A 20,482-nucleotide genomic window follows, 5' to 3' on the forward strand; every position below is an offset into this window, starting at 1 on the left:
TACATATACATAACGTATACATATGTATGTGTATACGTTATTGAGAACATTAAGGGCGCGTCTTAAAAAGTACAGCTTTAAAATAAAAAATAAAAAAAGTTTAATCTATAGGTCATTTTTTATTCCTTTTTATTTGTTTTAATTCTAATTTAAACAGGCAGCTTTTAAGCTTTTTTCCCGTTTTATTTTTTCTGCTCCATAACGCGTTTTCACCTGATTACTCTGCTTCGGCGGGGTTTTATTTGTGTGTGTGTGTGTGTGTGTGTTGGAGGGGGGGAGGGGGGGGCGGGGGGAAAAAAGGATGGGGCTGACAGAACACGACTATCAGGCTCCAAGCTGCTGTAATAAGAGTTTTATGTGGGGGTCTCAGAGTCCGCTCATATGAATGCGTTTCAAATCAAATCACAGATGCACTTTTATTCACTCGGTTAAAACAGCAGAACAAAACAGTCTATAGAAATAAAGCTTTTTTTATTATTCTTTTTGAAGGCGACGGTGGGACACAGAGAAAGGCTGGGGGGCTACGGGGGGGCTCCCTCGCAGCTGAGGGTGTCAGTTCATGGTTAACAGGATCAGGAGTGCACGGTGCGGGCCGCACACTTCTCCATGTGCGCGCCGAGCTGCGGCTGTGCGCAGACAGTGATATTTAACACATCTGTTAAAGCGTTTTGATAGCAGAAATCCCTTTAAGACATTACTCCATGACGAAGGCCAGATTGAGTGTTGAGAATCCCATGAAACCCTAAAACGCATTTACATGCGAGGTTCTGCACGGAGGGTTTATAGGGTCTTTTAATTCAGCACTTTGTTTACTTTAAACAGGTTGTTGGAATCGTTACATAATTGCATGGAAACGTAATGAAGCATCTTTCTGACCCTGCATAAGTGCATGAAGAAAACACTTTACAAAGTTTAAGGCAGGAGTGTAAAGATTGTTCATCCACTGGCCGCGTTGCTTTCACCACAAACACAAACAGAAAGAAAGAAAGTGGTTCTCATTGTCTCTGCTGCCTCATCAAGTCTCATACAATCATAAATTGCGTCCTGCAGCCAATCAGCGGGCCGGGGGACGCAGCGTGAAAGCGACCCATGTGGAGAACTTTGTACAGCTCCATTGTGGAGGGGGAGCGGGGGGGGGGGGGGGTTAGTATAAGTCTCTTCTCCCTGAGGAAGGCAGAGCATTTAGCCATACTGACTCCCTCTCAGCTGACACGCGGAATTATCTCTGACTTTTCATCTCTCCTCCGAAGCTGGGACCATGATGATCCCAAGTGTCCTCGCGCCCCCGGCCTTCTACCCGGGGCTGTACCGGCCCGCCGCGGCCCTGCCGCTGCACCACGCGCTGCCCGCCGCCTTCCAGAGCCACTCCAGCTTCCTGGTGGAGGACCTGCTCCGGATAAGCCGCCCCGCCGCCTTCATGAACCGGACCGTGGCGCCCGCGAGCGCGCCCCTGGCCCCCGCCACCACAACAGGGTCCTTCAACGGAGCATCCACGGAGCGCGCGCCTGCCGCGGTGACGCGCGAGTCCTGCTCTCCTAAAACCTCTGTCCTGAACGGCAAAGATCCAAGTTTTCTCAAATTCGGAGTGAGCGCCATCCTCGCGCCGTCGCCAAAAACAGGTGAGTGATGACGTCACTTTGAGCAGTTTGTTTCCTCCTCGTCCAGGAATGATTTTAACATTTGTGGTGTTCCCCCAGCAGCTTCCCCCCCTCCTGCGGTCCACTGCCTGCAGTCCAAGACCTTCCCCGTCCCCTGCTTTGACGGAACCTTCCACCCCATATTCAGAACACCTTATCTACCAGGTGGGTGCAGCTCTGATGGCCCCCTCCTTCACGGTCGTTAGAACCCTGTCTGAGCTAATTGCATTTAAATGTAAACCACTGTCACTGCTGTCATATATTTGAGCTGAAATAGAAGAAGAAAAGGGGCAAACAGCCAGAAAAGAAGAAATCACTGTCTTATTAATGGGGACCGCTGCTCTGGCCCCTGCCAGGGCCAACACACCCACCCCCTAATTAAACAATTATCCCAAATCGTCACGCTCTAAATTTGAGGCGGGGTAGCGAGTTATAGTCCCCTTGCTTCCCATTGGGGGGCGTTTTGGCATTTCCCCGGCCCTCCGTTTTTCCCACAGGACCCGGGGGGGACCACCGGGCCGCTCTGACGGCAACAAAGCCCCCCAGCACCGTGACCAATGTGGTCAGCTCCCACCGGGTGAACCACCCACATACCCAGGAGAGTGACTTTTACCAGGCGGGCCAGAGGCGTGAACCAGTCATGCACTAATTTCCCATTAGGAGCTATTGATGTTGTCAATATTCTCACAAGACCACATGGTGCGGCGTTGTTCCCGATTCTGCTGCGGCCACAGGGACCAGGAAGTCCAGTCCGCGCACTGCGGGGTGGCCAGGTGTCCAACTCCGAGGGGCCCAATGTGCCCCACCTGGGAAAAGTCCGTTCTCTCGCCTCATTCTGTAGGATATGGTTACCACTGACCCCCCACCACTCCTTTACCTCTGTGCCCTAAACGTTCCTGTATTCTCTGACCAAACAGTGAAGGAGTTGAAATAAAGAATAATCCCTTATTAAAGTCTATAAAGTCGCTGTCCGGGCTTTCATTCAGACAAACCAGAATGGAGATGGAGTCTTTTCATGAGCTCAGCTGAATGCCTCCACAAAACAACTCCAGCGCCTTCAATAGCTTTTCGTGTTCATTTAATGAAAATGATTTGAGGGCAAGAAGTGGAAGGGGGGGGGGGGGGGGGGACTGCTTCATTCCCCTCTCCTGCTCACTCCCCCCGCCGGGCATCAGTATTCTGGTATGCAGTTGTGTTTAGTTTGAAAGTGTAAATCTCCTTTTGTTGCGGTAATATATGGCCTTCGCCGCCTGTCCAGAGTCTTTTCTGCGTTAGTTCATTACTACACAATTACTGTTCACGGTTTATTAACTCCTCTGTCCGCCCTCACAGGGTTCCTTTAAGGGTTCGCTACCTCTTTACCATACCAATGCGGCTGAGGACCGGCCAATGTGCTAATTAGTCACCTCGTGCCATTTCACTCACACCCGAGGCGGTGCTGCTCAGTTTAAAATTAGATAACTCCAGATCTAATCGGGTTTAAGTTTTAATATTGGGTTTAGGAGATTATTATTATTTTAAATTCCAATTATGTTTGCTTTGCAGCATCTTCTTCCGTGGTTCCCATCCCCGGGACTTTCTCGTGGCCCCTGGCCGCCAGAGGAAAACCTCGCAGAGGGATGCTGAGGAGGGCGGTGTTCTCCGACGTCCAGCGCAAAGCCTTGGAGAAAATGTTCCAAAAGCAGAAATACATCAGCAAGCCCGACAGAAAAAAACTGGCCTCTAAGCTGGGCCTTAAAGACTCGCAGGTAAAACTTCTTCCTGGTGTTTTTAAACGCGTCAGTGGCTGCGCGTAATTTATGCGTAAAGCTCCTGTTGCGCACGACGCAGAACCTCTCCGCTCAGTGTTCTCTCCCCGTCTGCAGGTGAAAATCTGGTTTCAGAACCGGAGGATGAAGTGGAGGAACTCCAAGGAACGAGAGCTGCTGTCATCCGGGGGGTGTCGGGAACAGACATTGCCCACCAAAGCCAACCCACACCCGGACCTGAGCGACGTGGGCAAGAAGTCCTCCGCCGAGGAAGAGGAGGAGGAAGAGTTCGGAAGAGAGAGGATGAGGGCGGCAGGGTGCAACCTTTCTTCTCCCTCTCTTTCCAGTAAGCACTCGGATTTCTCAGAGTCAGACGAAGAAGAAATAACAGTGTCTTAATTATTGTCCTTAAGATTTATTATCTACAAGTTGTTTTCTGTGACTGTGACCAGATGTTGTAAAAAGCTGCTCCCTGATGCAAGAACTCATGTCTGAACAGAAAAGATAAAAAGGTGCTGTGCTGGACGGGTTCTGATTCAGATACAGTTTGCTGTTTTGCACAGCTTTGCTAAAATGTACAGTATTTTGTACAAGTTTGTATGGAAATTAAATGCCAAGATTATTAAGTTACTTTAGCCTTAATGTTGAAAAGCTGTTTATGAGAAAAAGTAGTTATTTTTAATTTATATGAATGTGTTTTATAAGTATGCTGTATATATGTACATCTCACTCGTTTTGTACAAACGCCAAATAAAATGTGAAAAAAGTTCAAAGTGAAATGTGTTTGGTGGCTTCAGCACATCAACGGCGAACACAAATTCTGTTATAAATAATTAATAAATTTATTGAATCACAATAACTTAAGACTACAGTGATATCAGGTTCGATTCTCCGAGCCGCGGGTGAGCAGACACGTTACAAACCAAATCATTTTCTCTGCTGAGAAGAGACTTTACACAAAATATTCAAGTATCGTACCAAATTGGCTAGAAAAAGTCATAAAAATCCTGCAAGACCATCAAACTATTTACACAGTTGTATGTTACATATAAAAAATGTACATGGCTATGAAAGCTAAACATTCGTCGAGTTCGTCAAATGCTTGGAGCAACATTCACACCCCTCGGAGCAGAAACCCTCTTTGTGCTTGAAAACACGGGAGCAGGTGGGCGTTATGGAAACAAGCATGTCTGGCATCATGCAAAACATTTGAAGGTAGCTGAAAACTATCAGAATGAAGATTGCATAGGATCAGTGAGAAAACAAAAACATTGAAAGGACCACTTTTCTCTCTAAACATCTCTTTTCTGAATAAAGTCTTGACGAGATAAAGAAAAACAAAAGGACCATAACTTTAAAATACAAAAAAAGTCATTATCATTTCATCACAAGTACCTTTATAACTCTTAATTATATTAACAAAGCAGCGCTAATGTTAGTTTTCACTTAATTGGTTCAACATGTTAGAACTTTTGTTCACACAATCAAAATATAAATGTAGCAACAACGCAGAATTAAAAGATGCTAAAAAAATCAAATAAAATAAAAAACACCTTTTACTTTCCTCGCACACAGATAACCCCAAACAGGGTTCTGATTTCAAGCACCGAAACACAGTTAAAGTTTTTTTTTTTCATTCGAGCAGGTCAAAATATTTACAGTCTTCTTACTCATGCAAAAGAACAAAAGAAAACGACCGCGTCTCGTTCACGTCTCGACCTCACGGCTTCTGTGGTTGATATGAGAGGTGGTCGGCGGTCCTCGACCACTGCGGTGGCTTCGAGGAGTCGACTCTTAGCCCTGTTCCATTTACAGCCGCTTCAGCTAATTATCAGCTAATTATCAGCTAATTATCAGCTAATGCACATAGTCTGGTAAAAAAAAAAAAAAAAGAGTAAGGCAAGGTTTGTTTAGATTCAGTCCAGCACCAAAAGGAGAACTGTGCTACAACAGCCTGCGTGGGCCAAAAACATATTTTATGAGTAAAAAAAAAAAAAATACCTGGAAGTTTGCAGGGACGTTGTTTGGTAAACATGAAAATATTAAAAGGATAAAAATCAAAGGAAATGCTAATTTATCAGTCAGCGCCGTTTCCTTCATATAATTAAGCTGATTTTGCTCATTTAAAAGTACTTATACACGTGTGCTTTTTAATCATTTTATCTGACGTTCTTGTTTTAACATGCACAGGTCAGAAAACCTGTGTTCACTTTCAAGTTTATAACCAACTTCGTGGCGTGATCTGGATACGCTGAACTCCGTCGAAGCTCAGGAGAAATCTGCTGGAACTGAAAGTACGAGGCTGAGTAACTTGTCAGGCCATGAAGTAAACGGCAGAGTTTTTGGGACGGGTGCGATCGCATCCGCAAGTATTTAGCACAGAGTTTGATTTCTACAGGACGAGGTCACGACAAATGTCATTTCACAGCACCTAATGTTAAACGGGAATTAAAAAAACCCAGAGGGTCTGTAAAAACCATGGCAACCGAGTACGTATTAGTTATAGCTGGTGGGGTTTTATCACAAATATGGTGGCAGTTTTGCTACAGTACACAAACAGAAACTCAGCGTTCAGTTTCAATACAATTCAGACGTAAATGGAACTGATCTGTTCGCTGTAAAATGATGACACCGTCGCAGGATTTAGAATGGTACACAGATGTTCTGGACAAGACAACTGACTGACGATGGCCCACACCTTCACATCAGCTCCATGTATCCACAAAAAGTCAGACAGACTGAGCTGTGAAGGTTGGATGTTCATCCATCCACTCATCCATCCTGTAGCAGGTGGTTGCTCCAGAGGACAGCATCGCCACCTGCAGGCCGCTCTGGTGCCACGCAGCAGACGCTGCAGCCCAGCGGAGGATGAAGAACACCTGGCTTGTGTTTCAGTGAACCAGGTGCCGCCTCACCAACATGGACAGGCTGTGTGCTTCCTCTGTCTGCCTGAAACAGGCGTTAGCTCCTGATAGAGGAGCCCCCGGCCACAGCGGTGAAGGTAAAAGGCAGTGCTCTGGAAACATTTGTTGCTCTCTTTACTGGAATCCAGTTGGATATTGTTCCTCTTAAATATTTGGGTTACCTGCACCCAAACAAGGTGGCTACATTTTGTGACCAAAAAAAAAAAAAAAAAGAAGAAGTTATTTTAAAAATGATTTTGAAAGCATCACAGAGTTGACTCCAGCGACGAGTCCAAGATGTCGTCATGGTGACTGTTGCTGTTGGAGTCACTGTCGTAGCTCTGCGGGCTCGACGACGTCGCCGCTTCTTTCAGACGCATCAGCATGTTCATCTGTTGGCGGAAATGACATCACCGTATTCTGTTTCACTGCTTCCTGTTGAATTAGCATTTCACAGGGAGGGCGTTTGTTTTACTCACCAGTGGGTCCGCATCACTGTCGCTCTGCGGCAGCTCCTTCCTGGCTCCTTCTCTCGGTGCGGAGTAGCCGTCGAAGCCCACGTCTTCCGGGCGGAGCTGCAGCAGGGGGGGCCACTCACCCGGAGGCGGAGACGATGACCATGGGTAGGTGTCAATCACCCAGGCTGCTGGGTCCTCCCACGCTGCCCTGCGGCCGTACAACTGTAGACACAAAAAGTCAGACCATGCTTTGGTTTTAACAGAGTATCTGAAGCAAACACTTCAAATGTTGCCTTAAAGTTGTTTCCATTCTATGCGACTTGGTTCTGGTATCTACTCTCTGCTCTCCTGTGTATGTTTACTGGACCCAGTTTCTGGATTTTCCCCCCACGGACCACGAACAGCACCAATCTGCTCCGCTGCTGCAGCTCACTCTGCACGAGTGACGCCACCAGCACCAGTGCCAGTACAGCACCTGCCACGTACAGACTGGGGAGGTTAGTGACTAATCCCAGCACAGTCACTAACCTCGCTCTCTTAACAGACTGGACCCCCGCCTGGATCCAGACCTCCACCAGAAGCTGTTTTAAAAATAAACTGTTTTTATATATATATAAAATATATATATAAAAACATATATATATATATATTTTATATATATATATATATATATATATATATATATATATATATAATCGTGTCATCTGGACCTGTTTCTTTAAGTGAGAAATCTTTCATCCCCCATCCAGAGGACTTCCTCAGTCTACAACCTGCCAACCAGATTTGTCCCATAAGTAGCCTTCACTGTTGTGTTTCAAGCTAACTTCCTGTTGGAATCACAGAAGAAGACTTTTAATAAGTGCAAAACACATCCATCCAAAACAATCAATCATCATGTACAATAATCAAGTGTTTTAGTCCAGAGGACCCACTTGCTACTCACAGAAACAGTCTGAGGACAGCCAAGGCCAAAGTGGTTCTGAAAAAGGGTTGTTGTTTGGGTTTTAGTTATCTACCTGGATGATTGAGCTTACAACCCTTTTTCTGAACCACTTTGGCCTTGGTTGTCCTCAGACTGTTTCTGTGAGTAGCAAGTGGGCCCTCTGGCCTAAAACATTTGATTGTTGTACATGATTGATTGTTTTGGATGGATGTGTTGTGCACGTGTTAAAAGTCTTCTTCTGAGAGTCCAACAGGAGGTTGGCTTGAAACACAGCAGTGAAGGATACCTATGGGACAGATCTGGTTGGCAGGTTGTAGACTGAGGAAGTCCTCTGGATGGATGATGAAATGTTTCTCAATTAAAAAAACTGATACAGATGACACGGTTTAACCTTTTTTGTTGTTATGTAGAAACAGTCTACAAAGAAAAAAAAACATCTGATAATATTTGTTTTTAATGAAACCAACAAACTTTCGTTTCAACAGATCTTGTGCTGCTGCTTCGTCTTTGTAGCACCTAGACTTTGTAATGTGGATTTTCTAGGACCTTTATTGTGATATCGACTAAGACTACGGTACGCCTGTTTTAGTGACTAAAATCAGAATAGGTCTTGTCAGCTCTCCCTTCTGCTCACTGATAACCAGAGCTTCACCAACTGATTAAATCACATCAAACTACACGCAGGAGAAGTAATTCTTCTGTTTGGCTTCGATCAACCAAGTCTGATCAGTTCCACAACTTTTATTGTGGCATTCACACTTTAGTGATTCACTTTTTATTCCGTATGTTTTTCATCATCTAACTACTCCCACAGTTTTTGTGCTATTTCAACAAATCATACATCAAAACATTCAGCTGTTTCAGGACATGTCTGCTATGACTTTTGGTCTTGGTGCAACTTTAGCTTTTTGAGACATTTAGCCTTTTCTGGCATATTTGCTCTCATTGAAAATGAATGGAGCTCATTTTACATCCTTCATAACTTTTGATTCGTTTAGAACCTGGTACTACTACTTTCACATTTAGACCTGGTTATGGTTCTTTCAGATTCCTTGCACAAAATTTTAAACAAAATTCAGCTAGTTCAGCTAATTTCAGCTGTTTTTTCAGCTGTTTTGTGGTCCTTTCAGCTTCATTCTGCTAACATCAACATTTTTATGCTTCTTCAACCATATTTATGCTAATTTATGCTTGTTCTGCTCCTTTCAGCTTATTTCTGGATGTTTTAGCTATTTCTGCTATTTCAGCTAGCATTAGCTGTTTTCATGCTAATTTAATCTTTATCAGCTAATTCTACGTTTTTTTGCAATCATAACTTTTGTCAGCTTAATTCAGCAAAAACATGTTCCTCTGACATCCTACTAGTAACTGAAGCTCCTTTCTGCTTGTTTTAGCTACTATTTAGATGTTTTTCTAGCAAATTCTAGCTTTTCGCAGATAATTTCAACTTTATTGAGCTAATTTCTGCCTGTTTCAACCATAGTGGGCACACTTAAGCTTCCTCCACTTCCTTTTGGAAATTTAAGCTTCTTTCTGCATTTGTTTAGCTACTATTCAGCTGTTTTATAGAGAAACTAGAATAACTCTACCATTTTTAGAGCTATTCAGATGAAACTTGGCATATTGGTAGATGATAATTATCCCTAATAGACTGAAAAAAAAAATTCAGCTAGTTCAGCTAATTTCAGCTGTTTTTTCAGCTGTTTTGTGCTCGTTTCAGCTTTATTCAGCTTACTTCAACATTTTTGTACTTCTTCTAACTTATTTCTGCTAATTTCAGCGTGTTATGCTCTTTTCAGCTCATTTTGGAAGAATCAGATATTTCTGCTATTTCAGCTATTTAGCTGTTTTATGCTAATTTCAGCTTTTTCAGCTAATTGCATTTTTTTTTTTAAATCAATCCAACTTTTTTCAGCCTAATTCAACAAAAGCATGCTCTACCCACTTCCTTCTGGTAATTTAAGCTTCTTTCTGCTTGTTTTAGCTACTATTAGGCTGTTTTTGTCCAATTTAAGCCTTTTTCAGGTAATTTCAACTTTATTGTGCTTATTTCTGTTTATTTCAGATTTTTGAAATTTCAGATTGTTTCAGATATTTCAGATTATGCTCCGTTGTGCTTATTTCTGCTAATTTCAGCTTTTTTGCTATTTCAGCTACTATTTAACTGTTTTATGCTAATTTCAGGTTTTTCAGCTAATTCCACATTTTTTTTAAAGTCAATCCAACTTTTTTCAGCCTAATTCAGCTAAATCATACTCTATCCACTTCCTTCTAGTAACTTTAGCTTATTTCTGCTTGTTTTAGCCAGTATTCTGTTGTTTTTATGAAATTTCAGCTTTTAAAAACTGTTTGCGCTCATTTTTCTTCTTTCAGCCTAATTGGGCAAACTTGTTGCTCTTTCTGCTTCCTTCTGCTAATTTAAGCTTTTTTTATGCTTCTTTAGCTACTATTCAGCTGTTTTAAGATAATTATTGAGCAAAAGGCATTCACACGTGCATTTTTGCAGGAAATGCAATTTCTCTAGTTTTATTTATTGTTAGCTACAAATATTGACTCACCTACAAATATCCAGAGGACGTTATTTTAGTCCATCCATCCATCCATTATCTTTACCCATTTATTCCATTTTGGGTCACGGGGGTCGCTGGTGCCCATGTCCAGCAATCACTGTGCGAGGGGCGGGGTACACCCTGGACAGGTCGCAAGTCCATCACAGGGCCACATAGAGACAAACGAGACAAACAACCATTCACTCTCTCACTCACACCTAGGGACAATTTAGAGTTACCAATCAGCCTAACATGCATGTTTTTGGTCTGTGGGAGGAAACCGGAGTACCCGGAGAAAACCCACGCATGCACGGAGAGAACATGCAAACTCCTCCCAGAAGGACCCTGGACTGGAGTTTGAACCAGGGACCTGTTCACTGAGAGGCAGCAGCTCTACCAGTTGTGCCACCGTGCTGCCCACGTTATTTTAGTGTTTTATATCAATAAAAAATAAATAAAATTCACCACCAACATTAAACTCTTTAAATAAGACATTGTGTGTTTTAGCTACCTGCAGTCCCTCGCGCACAGCCTCAAGCATGTAGGGGATGATTGAGTAATTCCAGAGATCGGTGAACCAAACCCTGGATCCCTCCACATCCATAGGACATGACAGAAAGAGACGGGGTCCTGCATGTTACAGCGCCAAGAGAGGAAAAAGTGCTCACATACATGTTTTATGACTGTTTAAGGATTTCTCTTCCCTGGCATGTTTCCTCACCAATGGTGACATCAGAGGAGCTATGAGTCTCCAGGAATCGGTTGAGGTGGTGCCAAACCCGTGGAACCCAGTCGATGATCTTCACCAGCTCCATGCTGCGTGTCCGGCTGCCAATTTCCATCTCAATCAGCTTCCTTCTCAGGTAGCGACCGAGAAATCCTTTGACCGGCTCCATGTGGTTGGCACACAGAACCCACCTGGGTGGAGAACACACTGGTCGTAAAATAAGACGCAAAACGTGAAGAACTCCAACGTAAGGAGCCGTTTAGAGTCGGAGAAGGTGATTCATGGCAGTTTACCTGAAGTTGTGGTGAAGCTGCAGATTAGGGGACGATGACGTGGCTTGGCTCATGGTGCCGATAATGTAAGGACTAAAAAACACATGAGAACTCATGATGAGGACCTTAAATCACCGAACAGATGGCATAAAAGTGTAACATTTGGCAAAGTTGCTGGTTGGACTCTTGTTTCCATTTAGAAAGTGTGAGACTGGGAATAAAACAAAATGCATCGAGGTGAACATGAATGGATCAAAAGGCAACTGGACTTCTTCTGATTCCCAAAGAGATTTATTGATATTTAATCTAATTCAAATTATCAACTCAAAACTGAACGGCATCAACATCATCATCACTTCTGATAAAACTCTTCATCTTTCAGCTTCAAACTAAAAATAAATGTCAAATGAAAAAAAGGAAACGTCTTTGAGAAACTAAAGCATCTCAGATGCCTTTGATTCAGTTTGTCGCTACATGTAAGTGATGAAAATGAAAACCTTTCCGTCAATAAATCTATAATGCAAATGTCTATTTTTTGGGGCCAAGATGGATTAGAGGCAGCCAGCCATTCCCACATGTCGTGGTGTCTCTGAGCAAGACACCCAATCCCTAATTGCTCCCCAGCTCTTACATAGCTGCACACTGCTCCACCTGCGTGTATCTCAGGTGTGACGGGTGAAATGCAGAGAACTAATTTTGCCATTTGGAAACATATAATGATGACAATCTCAGACTCCCCCCTTCATTTTCACTCCTAATGAATGATGAATGCATTCATCGACATTCATTTGTATGTGTTCATCAATTTTATTTTATTTTATTTATCCTTTATTTATTCAGGTAGTCTCATTGAGTCACGAGAACTCATTTTCAAGACAGACCTGTGGGAGCAGATGGTGGGGGTTAAGGGCCTTGCTCAAGGGCCCAGGGTGGGGCAGATGAGGGAGGATGCAGGTGTGGGTGTTTCACCTTTTCCAACCACTTTTTAATGTAGTCAGTCTGGAGAGTTGAACCTGCAACTTTCCAATCACAGACCCGTCTTCTCTAACCTCTGCGCCACCACTCCCCGACCACCACCCACCCTCCCATCCAAATCTGAGGCCATGGTGCTCAGTCAGAAAAGGGTGGATTGTTCTGTTTAGGTCATGGTGGGGTTTTGTCTCAAGTGGAAGAGTTCAAGTATTTCTGTGTTTTGTTCTCAAGTGAGGGGTATGAGATTGACGGACTGATTGGTGCAGCGTCTGCAGTACTGCGAACTCTGTACCGGTCCGTTGTGGTGAAGAGGGAGCTGAGCTGTAAGGCAAAGCTCTCCGTTTACTGGTCAGACTACATTCCCACCCTCACCTGTGGTCATGAACTCTGGTAAGGATGCTCCCTGGTTGCCTCCCTAGGGAGGTGTTTCAGGCATGTCCAATTGGGAGGAGATCCCAGGGAAGACCCAGGACACGCTGGAGAGACAATGTCTCTCAGTTGGACTGGGAATACCTTGGAGTCCTCCCAGAAGAGCTGGAAGACGTGACTTTGGAAAGAGATGTCTGGACCTCCCTGCTCAAGTCCCTGAGACCCGACTTCAGAGCAAACAAAAGAGGATGGATGGATAGATGTATGTATGGATGGATGAAAGGATAGATGGATGGTATGGGAAGCCCTATCATCCTAAAGATTGTCTTCATAATAAGGTATGAAACAGATAACGCTGTTTTCTGTGTTTGTGAGAGACGATGCAGAAGGATGAGTGTGAACTGACCTGTGCTGGTAGTTGCAGTTGAAGAGGCCATTGAAGATCTCTCCCAGGGAGCTGACGTGGTGGAGGTTGTCCAGAATGACCACCAGAGGGCTCTCCTCTCCTGACACCCCGCTGCACTGCTGAGCCAAACCTGACAAGTACTGACGGAGCTCCTGGAGACACAGACAAAGCTTCATTTACCTCCAGATTGTTTAAACGCTTTCATCTCCTTCACAAAGTCCATCCTGAAATGTTCGCTGTAACCACGACAGTGCAGTTTTACACAAGTTTCACTTGAGTTCAATTCAGTTATACAGAAACATTTTTCAGGACTGAAACAAAGACGCTGTGTGTTTGTACTTTGCTAGACTTGTGGTCCACGTTGAAAGTGACAACAGCATTTGGGGTCGAGGGTCGGCCCTCGAGCTGCAGCAGGTGTTGAGACAGCTGGTTGGCCAGGTAGGTCTTCCCTGTACCACTTGGGCCTGAGAGGATGACCCGTCTGTGCTCCTTAAGCAGGGAGATGTAGCGCTGCAGCATCGGCTTTGGGATCAACGTGTCGAACACCAGCGAGTCCACGTTTTCACTGTTTGCACCTGGACACAAACATTTATTGATCATGAAGTGTTCACAAATGTCCTAAAGTCTGTTTTAAAACCCTCTGTCTCAATCAGCTGATCTTTGTGTCTTTTGATGTCTGCTAAGTGGATTTTACGTATTAGTGTTGATACATTTATTTCACTTGTTGGTTTAATTTAAACTTGACTACAAAAGATACCTTGTGTTTTCAACTAATAGTCTAAAACCCAAAGATATTTATTTCATTAGGAACAAAAAGTTGTGTTATTTGATAAGCATACATGGAGAAAAGACAGAGTTTCAATTTAAAATGCTGCTTTTAATCTTCTTGGTGCTAGTTTAAACCAGAACAGATCTGTGTTCTGCAGCGTGGAGAGCTTTAGCACCTTTCAGCTGGATGTTAATGGTGTTGTCTCCCACCAGGTAGCCGCAGGGCAGCAGTTCGGGCGTGCTGGCCATGCTGGGTCGATGGATTTCTCCAATGTTGTAGCCCTGCACACTGTCTGTGCTCAGGCCCAGCTGGCTCACCGGGTCCACGTGAGTAATGTACTCCTGCAACGGATTAAAACTCGAATCTTAACAAGTTTCTCAGGTGAATCCAAATATGCTCTTCTCTGTGATGTTTCAAAGAACAATGGTAGTTGTCACAGTGGAAGTGAAACAACAAATCACAAGTTAAAGGTGGAGGAAGAGATCAGTTAAGAAAACAATTGTTGTTTGTTTTAAATAGCCTTTATTTACCTTAAAAAGGCGTCGGACCACTCCATCCAGCACGTCCCACTTGGTTTTACCGCTCACACCAATGCAGCCAATCAGAAAATGACGAGGTCGGCCCTCCTGTAAAGAAAAACAAACATACAAAGGTTTTGGTCTGGTCTGGGAAGCTCAGTCCTCACCTCCTCCTACAGAATCAGAGTCAGAGTTTCTTTATTGTCATTCGCACCTCATGTGGTACATGTGGTGGAGCGAAATTATGTACACGGGGTCCCAGTTACATCCAACAATAAAATGTATAAGAAAAACAGTAATAACATCTAAGATATGAACTAAGAAAAACATCAACTAAATATACACTAAGCACTCATAACATAAAAACATTGAACATCAGCACAAACATGAACATGAGTCTGTGAGCAGATGTGCACGCATGAACACATCAACATTGAAACAGATCAGCAGCAACATGAAACAGATCAGCAGCAACATGATATGGTTTTTCACAGTGATTATTCTAGTTAGAGATTCATGAGTCTAACAGCCTCAGGGTAGAAGCTGTTCCTCAGTCTAGTGGTTCTACACTTAATGCTCCTTAACCTCCTTCCTGAGGGGAGTGGGGCAAAAAGTGTGTGTGCTGGGTGAGTGGGGTCCTTCATGATGCAGGTGGCCCTCTTCCTGCATCTGGAGGTGTAGATGTCTGTGATGGTGGGGAGACTGATTCCGACAGATTTCTGTGCAGCCTTCACCACTCTCTGCAAAACTTTTCTTTCTGCAGCTGTGCAGCCTCCATGCCACACGTTGATGCTGGAGCACAGGATGCTCTCCACTGCACACCTGTAGAAGGAGGTGAGGACTGAGCTTCCCAGACCAGCTCGCCTCAGCCGTCTGAGGAAGTAGAGTCTCTGATGAGCTTTCTTGATCAGGCTGGTGGTGTTGTTGCTCCAGCTGAGGTTGTCATTCATGTGTACACCCAAGTACTTGTAGCTGGAGACCACTTCCACTGCAGATCCTCTTATGTTCAGGGGGTGTAGATGTTTTTGTTCCTTCTGAAGTCCACAATCATCTCCTTTGTCTTCTTCACATTGATGTGAAGGTTATTCTCTTTGCACCAGCTCTCCAGGTGTTCCACCTCTTGCCTGTAGCTGGACTCATCATTGTTTGTGATGCATCCCACCACCGCTGTATCATCTGCAAACTTTACAATGTGACAGCCTGGATGGGTAGCTGCACAATCATACGTGAGCAGAGTAAACAGGAGGGGGCTCAACACAAATCCCTGAGGAGAGCCAGTGCTGAGGGTTATGGTGGAGGAGGAGAGGTTGTGGATCCTCACTAACTGTGGTCTGTTTGTTAAAAAGTCTAGTACCCAGTGGCAAATGGAGGGGCTTAGTCCTAGTGTGGATAGTTTGTCCATCAGTGTTTGGGGGATCATGGTGTTGAAGGCGGATGTGAAGTCCACAAAGAGCATACGGACGTAAGAGTTTTTCTGCTCCAGGTGGACACCACTACAGGTGTGCAGTGGAGAGCATCCTGTGCTCCAGCATCAACGTGTGGCATGGAGGCTCCACAACTGCAGAAAGAAAAGCTTTGCAGAGAGTGGTGAAGGCTGCACAGAAGACTTTTGGAGTCAGACTCCCCACCATCACAGACATCTACACCTCCAGATGCAGGAAGAGGGCCACCTGCATCATGAAGAACCCCACTCACCCAGCACACACACTTTTTGCCCCGCTCCCTCAGGCAGGAGGTTGAGGAGCATTAAGTGTAGAACCACTAGACTGAGGAACAGCTTCTACCCTGAAGCTGTTAGACTCATGAATCTCTAATCAGAATAATCACTGTGAAAAATCACATCATGTTGCTGCTGATCTGTTCCATGTTGCTACTGATCTGTTCCATGCTGCTGCTGATCTGTTTCATGTTGCTGCTGATCTGTTCCATGTTGCTGCTGATCTGTTTCATGCTGCTGCTGATCTGTTTCATTTGCTGCTGATCTGTTCCATGTTGCTGCTGATCTGTTTCATGCTGCTGCTGATCTGTTTCATGTTGCTGTGTTCATGCATGCTCATCTGCTCACACAGACTCATGTTCGTGCTGCTGTTCGGTGTATTGTTTTACACTAATAGTGCTTAGTGTGGTTTTAGTTCATGTTTTTCTTAGTTCATATCTTAGATCTTATTATTGTTTTTATTTTACATTTTATACTTTTGTTGGATGTAACTTGGACCCTGTGTACACAATTTTGTTCCACCTCATGTACCACATGTGCTATGAATGACGAATAAAGAACCTTGAATCCTTGAAAAGCCCACATGACCACCACCACACTTTCCATCAGAATGAAGTGGCCTCACCTCCTCCCACTTGTCCTCATCCAGACTGACGACGATCTTCACGTGTCGCCCCTCCTTCCTCATGCCTCCTTCTCCACCCGTGTCGTCCAGCAGCATGTCTGACGGGAAAAAAAAGCAAGGTTTTTACATTCGTCACCATTTCGCCATTTTACTTGTGGTTCCTAGAGTTTCCAAAAGCAGAATGGGAGGCAGATCTTTCAGTTATCAGGCCCCTCTTGTGGAACCAACTTCCAGTTTCTGTCCGTGAGGCTGACACATTATCCAGTTTTAAGACTGGATTTAAGACTTTCCTTTTTCATAAATCCTATAGTTAGAGTTGGCTTGGGTTTCCTGAGCTATCCCGTAGTTATGCTGCTATAGGCTTAGACTCCTGGAGGACAAACCGACCACATTTCCTCACTCTGCTGCTGTCTTTACTTATTCTGCTCAACCTGTTTGTTTTATCAGTAGAAATGATTTCTATCCTTAACATGTTTTTTGTCTTTCCTACTAAAGAAAGTTCATCTGGACCTGCCATTCTGTGTTTGTTGGTGCCTGCCATGCAATTATTCTACCCCTCGGAAGTGAGTCTACATTTCTATCTCCGTTAATGCGGCCTGAACCACAATGTCTACCCCCACAAAAGTTATATCAAAACGACCGGCTCGGCCCCGTGATGTGTGCTATTACGTTTATTGGCATTTCGCGTTACCATGGCGACGTATTTTGCAAACAAAGATGCAATATTTCACCAACTCCAGGAACTAGTTGGTGACTGCTCACTTATTAATCTACACCAGATAAGCGTATCTTTTTCAACTTTAATGTGGCCCAAAACACAACGTGGACCTTCACAAAAGTTATATCAAAATGACCGGCCCGGCTCTGAGATGTGTGCTATTACTTTCATTAGCAATTGAAGTTACCATGGCGACATATTTTTCTAACAAAGCTGCCAATTTTCCCATAGGAAATGAATAGGAGAAAACTTTTCAAAGAAACTGAGTAACATATGGAGCCATTTTGGTTCAACAATGCATGGAAGGCACCTATTATTACCTATTATCACCTATTATTATTATTATTAATTAGTAAAAATTATAATTAACAGCAATTACTATTAATTTTAATTATTATAAATATTAATAATTATTGATATTAATATATTATAATTATGAATATTAGTAACAATAATTATTAATACATTAATAATGTATTGATAATTATTAATATTACTAATTACTTAGTAGTGTTAATTATTAATGTTAATATTTATTATTAATAATAATTTAATAATAAATAGGCCGTCCCCATCAAAGTTTTTCCAGGAACTTTCTAGTTTCTCCTTCCTGCTCTCTCAAACCCAACTTGAACATTTTTCACGTCAAAAGTTTTAAACTTTCATTTACAAAAACGTGAGACTGTTTTAAACTCTGCAGGTGAATTCAAAACACCCTTAATTTCTTTACGTTTTACATCCAAGAAGCCAAACTTCCCAGAGGTCTTTTAAAGTTTCCATTTGAACTCCCATTGCTTTTTCTGTTCAGTCCTTGTACTGACTGTGGTATAAGAGCAGATTATGTCAAATGTGCATACAAATAGAGAAAGTAGATAGTGGGATGAAAAAATAAACAACAACTAAAGCTTCAAGAAAAGCCTGATGCTCAAACAGCAGATGAAAAGTATCAGAAAGTCTTTGAGAAACAGGAAACATCCACCAAAGACCTGAGAAATACATCCTGTCACGTTCTCTGCTAACAGCTCTTTGTTGGAACTAAAATGAGTTGTATGTGCTAAATTGTGTTATAGTTTTTAAAACATATAGTTTTAACTAAAGAAATTGGAACAAATAATGTTTTTGTGACGGGCTGCAGGCGACAAAGAGCCTAAAGATCTGATTTTAAAGGAGGTCTTTGCTCAGTTGGCTATTATGAGATGACACAACACTTGCTCTATAGGTTGGACGTAAGTGACCTAATAAAATATTTTCATTTAGTTCAGGTACAGTTCTGTTATTCTAAGAAAATAAATCATTTTTTTTAAAGAATCCTAACAAGTTTGTACAGAACATTCAGGTCATGACACGAGGGCTCGTCTGACGGGTCCCGTTGAGCCTTACCCAGACTGGTGGACTCGCTGGTGGTGAGGTTGAGGCTGTGCTGAGACAGTCCTGGACCGGGCCCCGGAGTGTGGCTCTGTGTGTGAGGGGGAGGAGAAGATGAGACAGACACCTGGGAGCCGGTCTTGCTGCCCTGACTGTCCAGCTTCAGACGATCATTCTCCGTCTTCAGCTTCTCGATCTCCAGCTGCCAAACACACGAGCAGCTCGGGTCAGTCACAAAACAGAGAACCAGTCTTAAAGTGCCTACTAATACCTGAAACACATCCATCCACCCATCCATACATCCACCCATCCATACATCCACACAAAGTACATACATTCAATATTTTCAACAATATGTTTGACGGCGCAGTGGCACAGTTGGTAGAGCTGCTGCCTCTCAGCGAGAAAGTCACTAGTTCAAGTCCCAGTTGGGGGGCTTTTTGGGTGGAGTTTGCACGTTCTCTCCGTGCATGTGTGGGTTTTCTCCAGGTACTCCAGTTTCCTCCCACAGATCAAAAACAAGCATGTTAGGCTGATTGGTAACTCTAAATTGTCTCTAGGTGAGAGTGAGAGAGTGAATGGTTGTTTGTCTCGTTTGTCTCTATGTGTCTCTGTGATGGACTGGAGACCTGTCCAGGGTGTACCCCACCTCTTGCACAGTGACTGCTGGATATGGGCACCAGTGACCCCAGCGGCCAGAAAAAGAAGAAATAGGTAATGAAAATGGATGTATGGATAGGTTTCTGCCGACCTGCATGCGGTTCATGGCCTCTCGGAGCTGGTCCAGCTGATGTGCAGAGCTGAGCGCCTCCAGACGGATATCAGTCAGCTTCATCTCCTTCTCTCTGAGTTCGCTGCGCAGCTGCATCACCATCTCCGCCTCGCTGTCCAAACACTCAGACAGTCTGTGCAAACAGGAATAAAAAAGTTCAAAGACAGGGAGAGTCTGGAGGCTGCTGCGCTGGGACCGTTTAGTGAGCAGTAACTTCAGTGTCGCAGCAGAAACTCACAGAGTGTTGGAGTGAGTGTTTCTGAGCAGGTGGCTGGTGACTGAAGCGCCGTTGTGAGGCAGCTTGGGGGAGGACGGCAGCGATGAGTCCGTCATCTCCTCGATGTCTGAATGAGAAGAAGCTGATTTGGGAGATTTCTTCTTGGTGAACGCTTGTTTGAAAGAGCTTCTCAACTGCAACAAGACAAAATAGGAATAAAAAAGAGGTCAGAAAGCGATGTTAAACGTGGTTGTGAAGAAAAGGAAGAAGGTGTGCTGGGAAAGGGTCAAAACTCAGCTGCAGGAAGGTGAACGCAAGACTGGGGAGAAAAGGAATTATGGGTAGATTGTCTTATGACAGACTTGGAGCTTCAGATCTTCACTCAAACAAGTGCAACCTGTTCTGTTTAGCTACAGCCCACGTGGCCATGTTGTGTGCTACTGTACTATACTTTGTCTAATTATCCATGAAAAAGAAAATAAATCCAGCTCAAAAAATATACAGTATCTTTGCAAATGCAACCTTTTTCTAACTAAACAGCAAAGGAAAATAAATAAAAGAGTATATACAACCAGATTTACTTTACAGTTGAACTATTTGTCTTTTTTACATCAAGCAAGTATGAAACAGCTGTAAGAAACAAAATTAGATTGGTACTAAAATAAAGTTTAGTTTATAGTAAAATAAAGTTTAGTTTATAGTAAAATAAAGTCCAGTTTGCAGTAAAATAAGGTTCAGTTTGTAGTAAAATAAGGTTTAATTTGTAGTAAAATAAGGTTTAATTTGTAGTAAAATAA

At 43.5% G+C, this 20,482-nt stretch overlaps 2 protein-coding genes across 2 annotated transcripts in view; one reads left to right on the top strand and one right to left on the bottom strand.

Moving 5' to 3' along the window:
• The first annotated feature begins 1,187 nt into the window (after window positions 1–1,187).
• Window positions 1,188–3,852, top strand: dbx1a (developing brain homeobox 1a). Its single transcript, XM_037697702.1, has 4 exons — window positions 1,188–1,619; window positions 1,701–1,802; window positions 3,183–3,385; window positions 3,503–3,852. Exons 1-4 carry the CDS (start codon window positions 1,259–1,261, stop codon window positions 3,782–3,784), a joined length of 948 nt encoding a protein of 315 aa, XP_037553630.1. The 5' UTR covers window positions 1,188–1,258; the 3' UTR covers window positions 3,785–3,852.
• Window positions 3,853–6,390: 2,538 nt separating this feature from the next.
• nav2a (neuron navigator 2a) overlaps window positions 6,391–20,482 on the bottom strand; it is a 162,430-nt gene continuing 148,338 nt past the window's right edge. Inside the window, exons 23-35 of the mRNA XM_037694567.1 lie at window positions 19,707–19,879; window positions 19,448–19,601; window positions 18,712–18,898; window positions 16,614–16,711; window positions 14,284–14,379; window positions 13,929–14,094; window positions 13,324–13,559; window positions 12,985–13,136; window positions 11,259–11,330; window positions 10,960–11,156; window positions 10,750–10,868; window positions 6,768–6,968; window positions 6,391–6,680 (exon numbers count right to left, since the gene is read on the bottom strand). Coding sequence (XP_037550495.1) covers window positions 6,555–6,680; window positions 6,768–6,968; window positions 10,750–10,868; window positions 10,960–11,156; window positions 11,259–11,330; window positions 12,985–13,136; window positions 13,324–13,559; window positions 13,929–14,094; window positions 14,284–14,379; window positions 16,614–16,711; window positions 18,712–18,898; window positions 19,448–19,601; window positions 19,707–19,879 — 1,977 coding nt within the window. The 3' untranslated portion in view covers window positions 6,391–6,554. The remainder of the gene's footprint in view (window positions 6,681–6,767; window positions 6,969–10,749; window positions 10,869–10,959; window positions 11,157–11,258; window positions 11,331–12,984; window positions 13,137–13,323; window positions 13,560–13,928; window positions 14,095–14,283; window positions 14,380–16,613; window positions 16,712–18,711; window positions 18,899–19,447; window positions 19,602–19,706; window positions 19,880–20,482) is intronic.

Source organism: Nematolebias whitei, chromosome 2, assembly GCF_014905685.2.
Source record: "Nematolebias whitei isolate Nwh7 chromosome 2, NemWhi1, whole genome shotgun sequence".
NCBI classification, from domain to species: domain Eukaryota; kingdom Metazoa; phylum Chordata; class Actinopteri; order Cyprinodontiformes; family Rivulidae; genus Nematolebias; species Nematolebias whitei.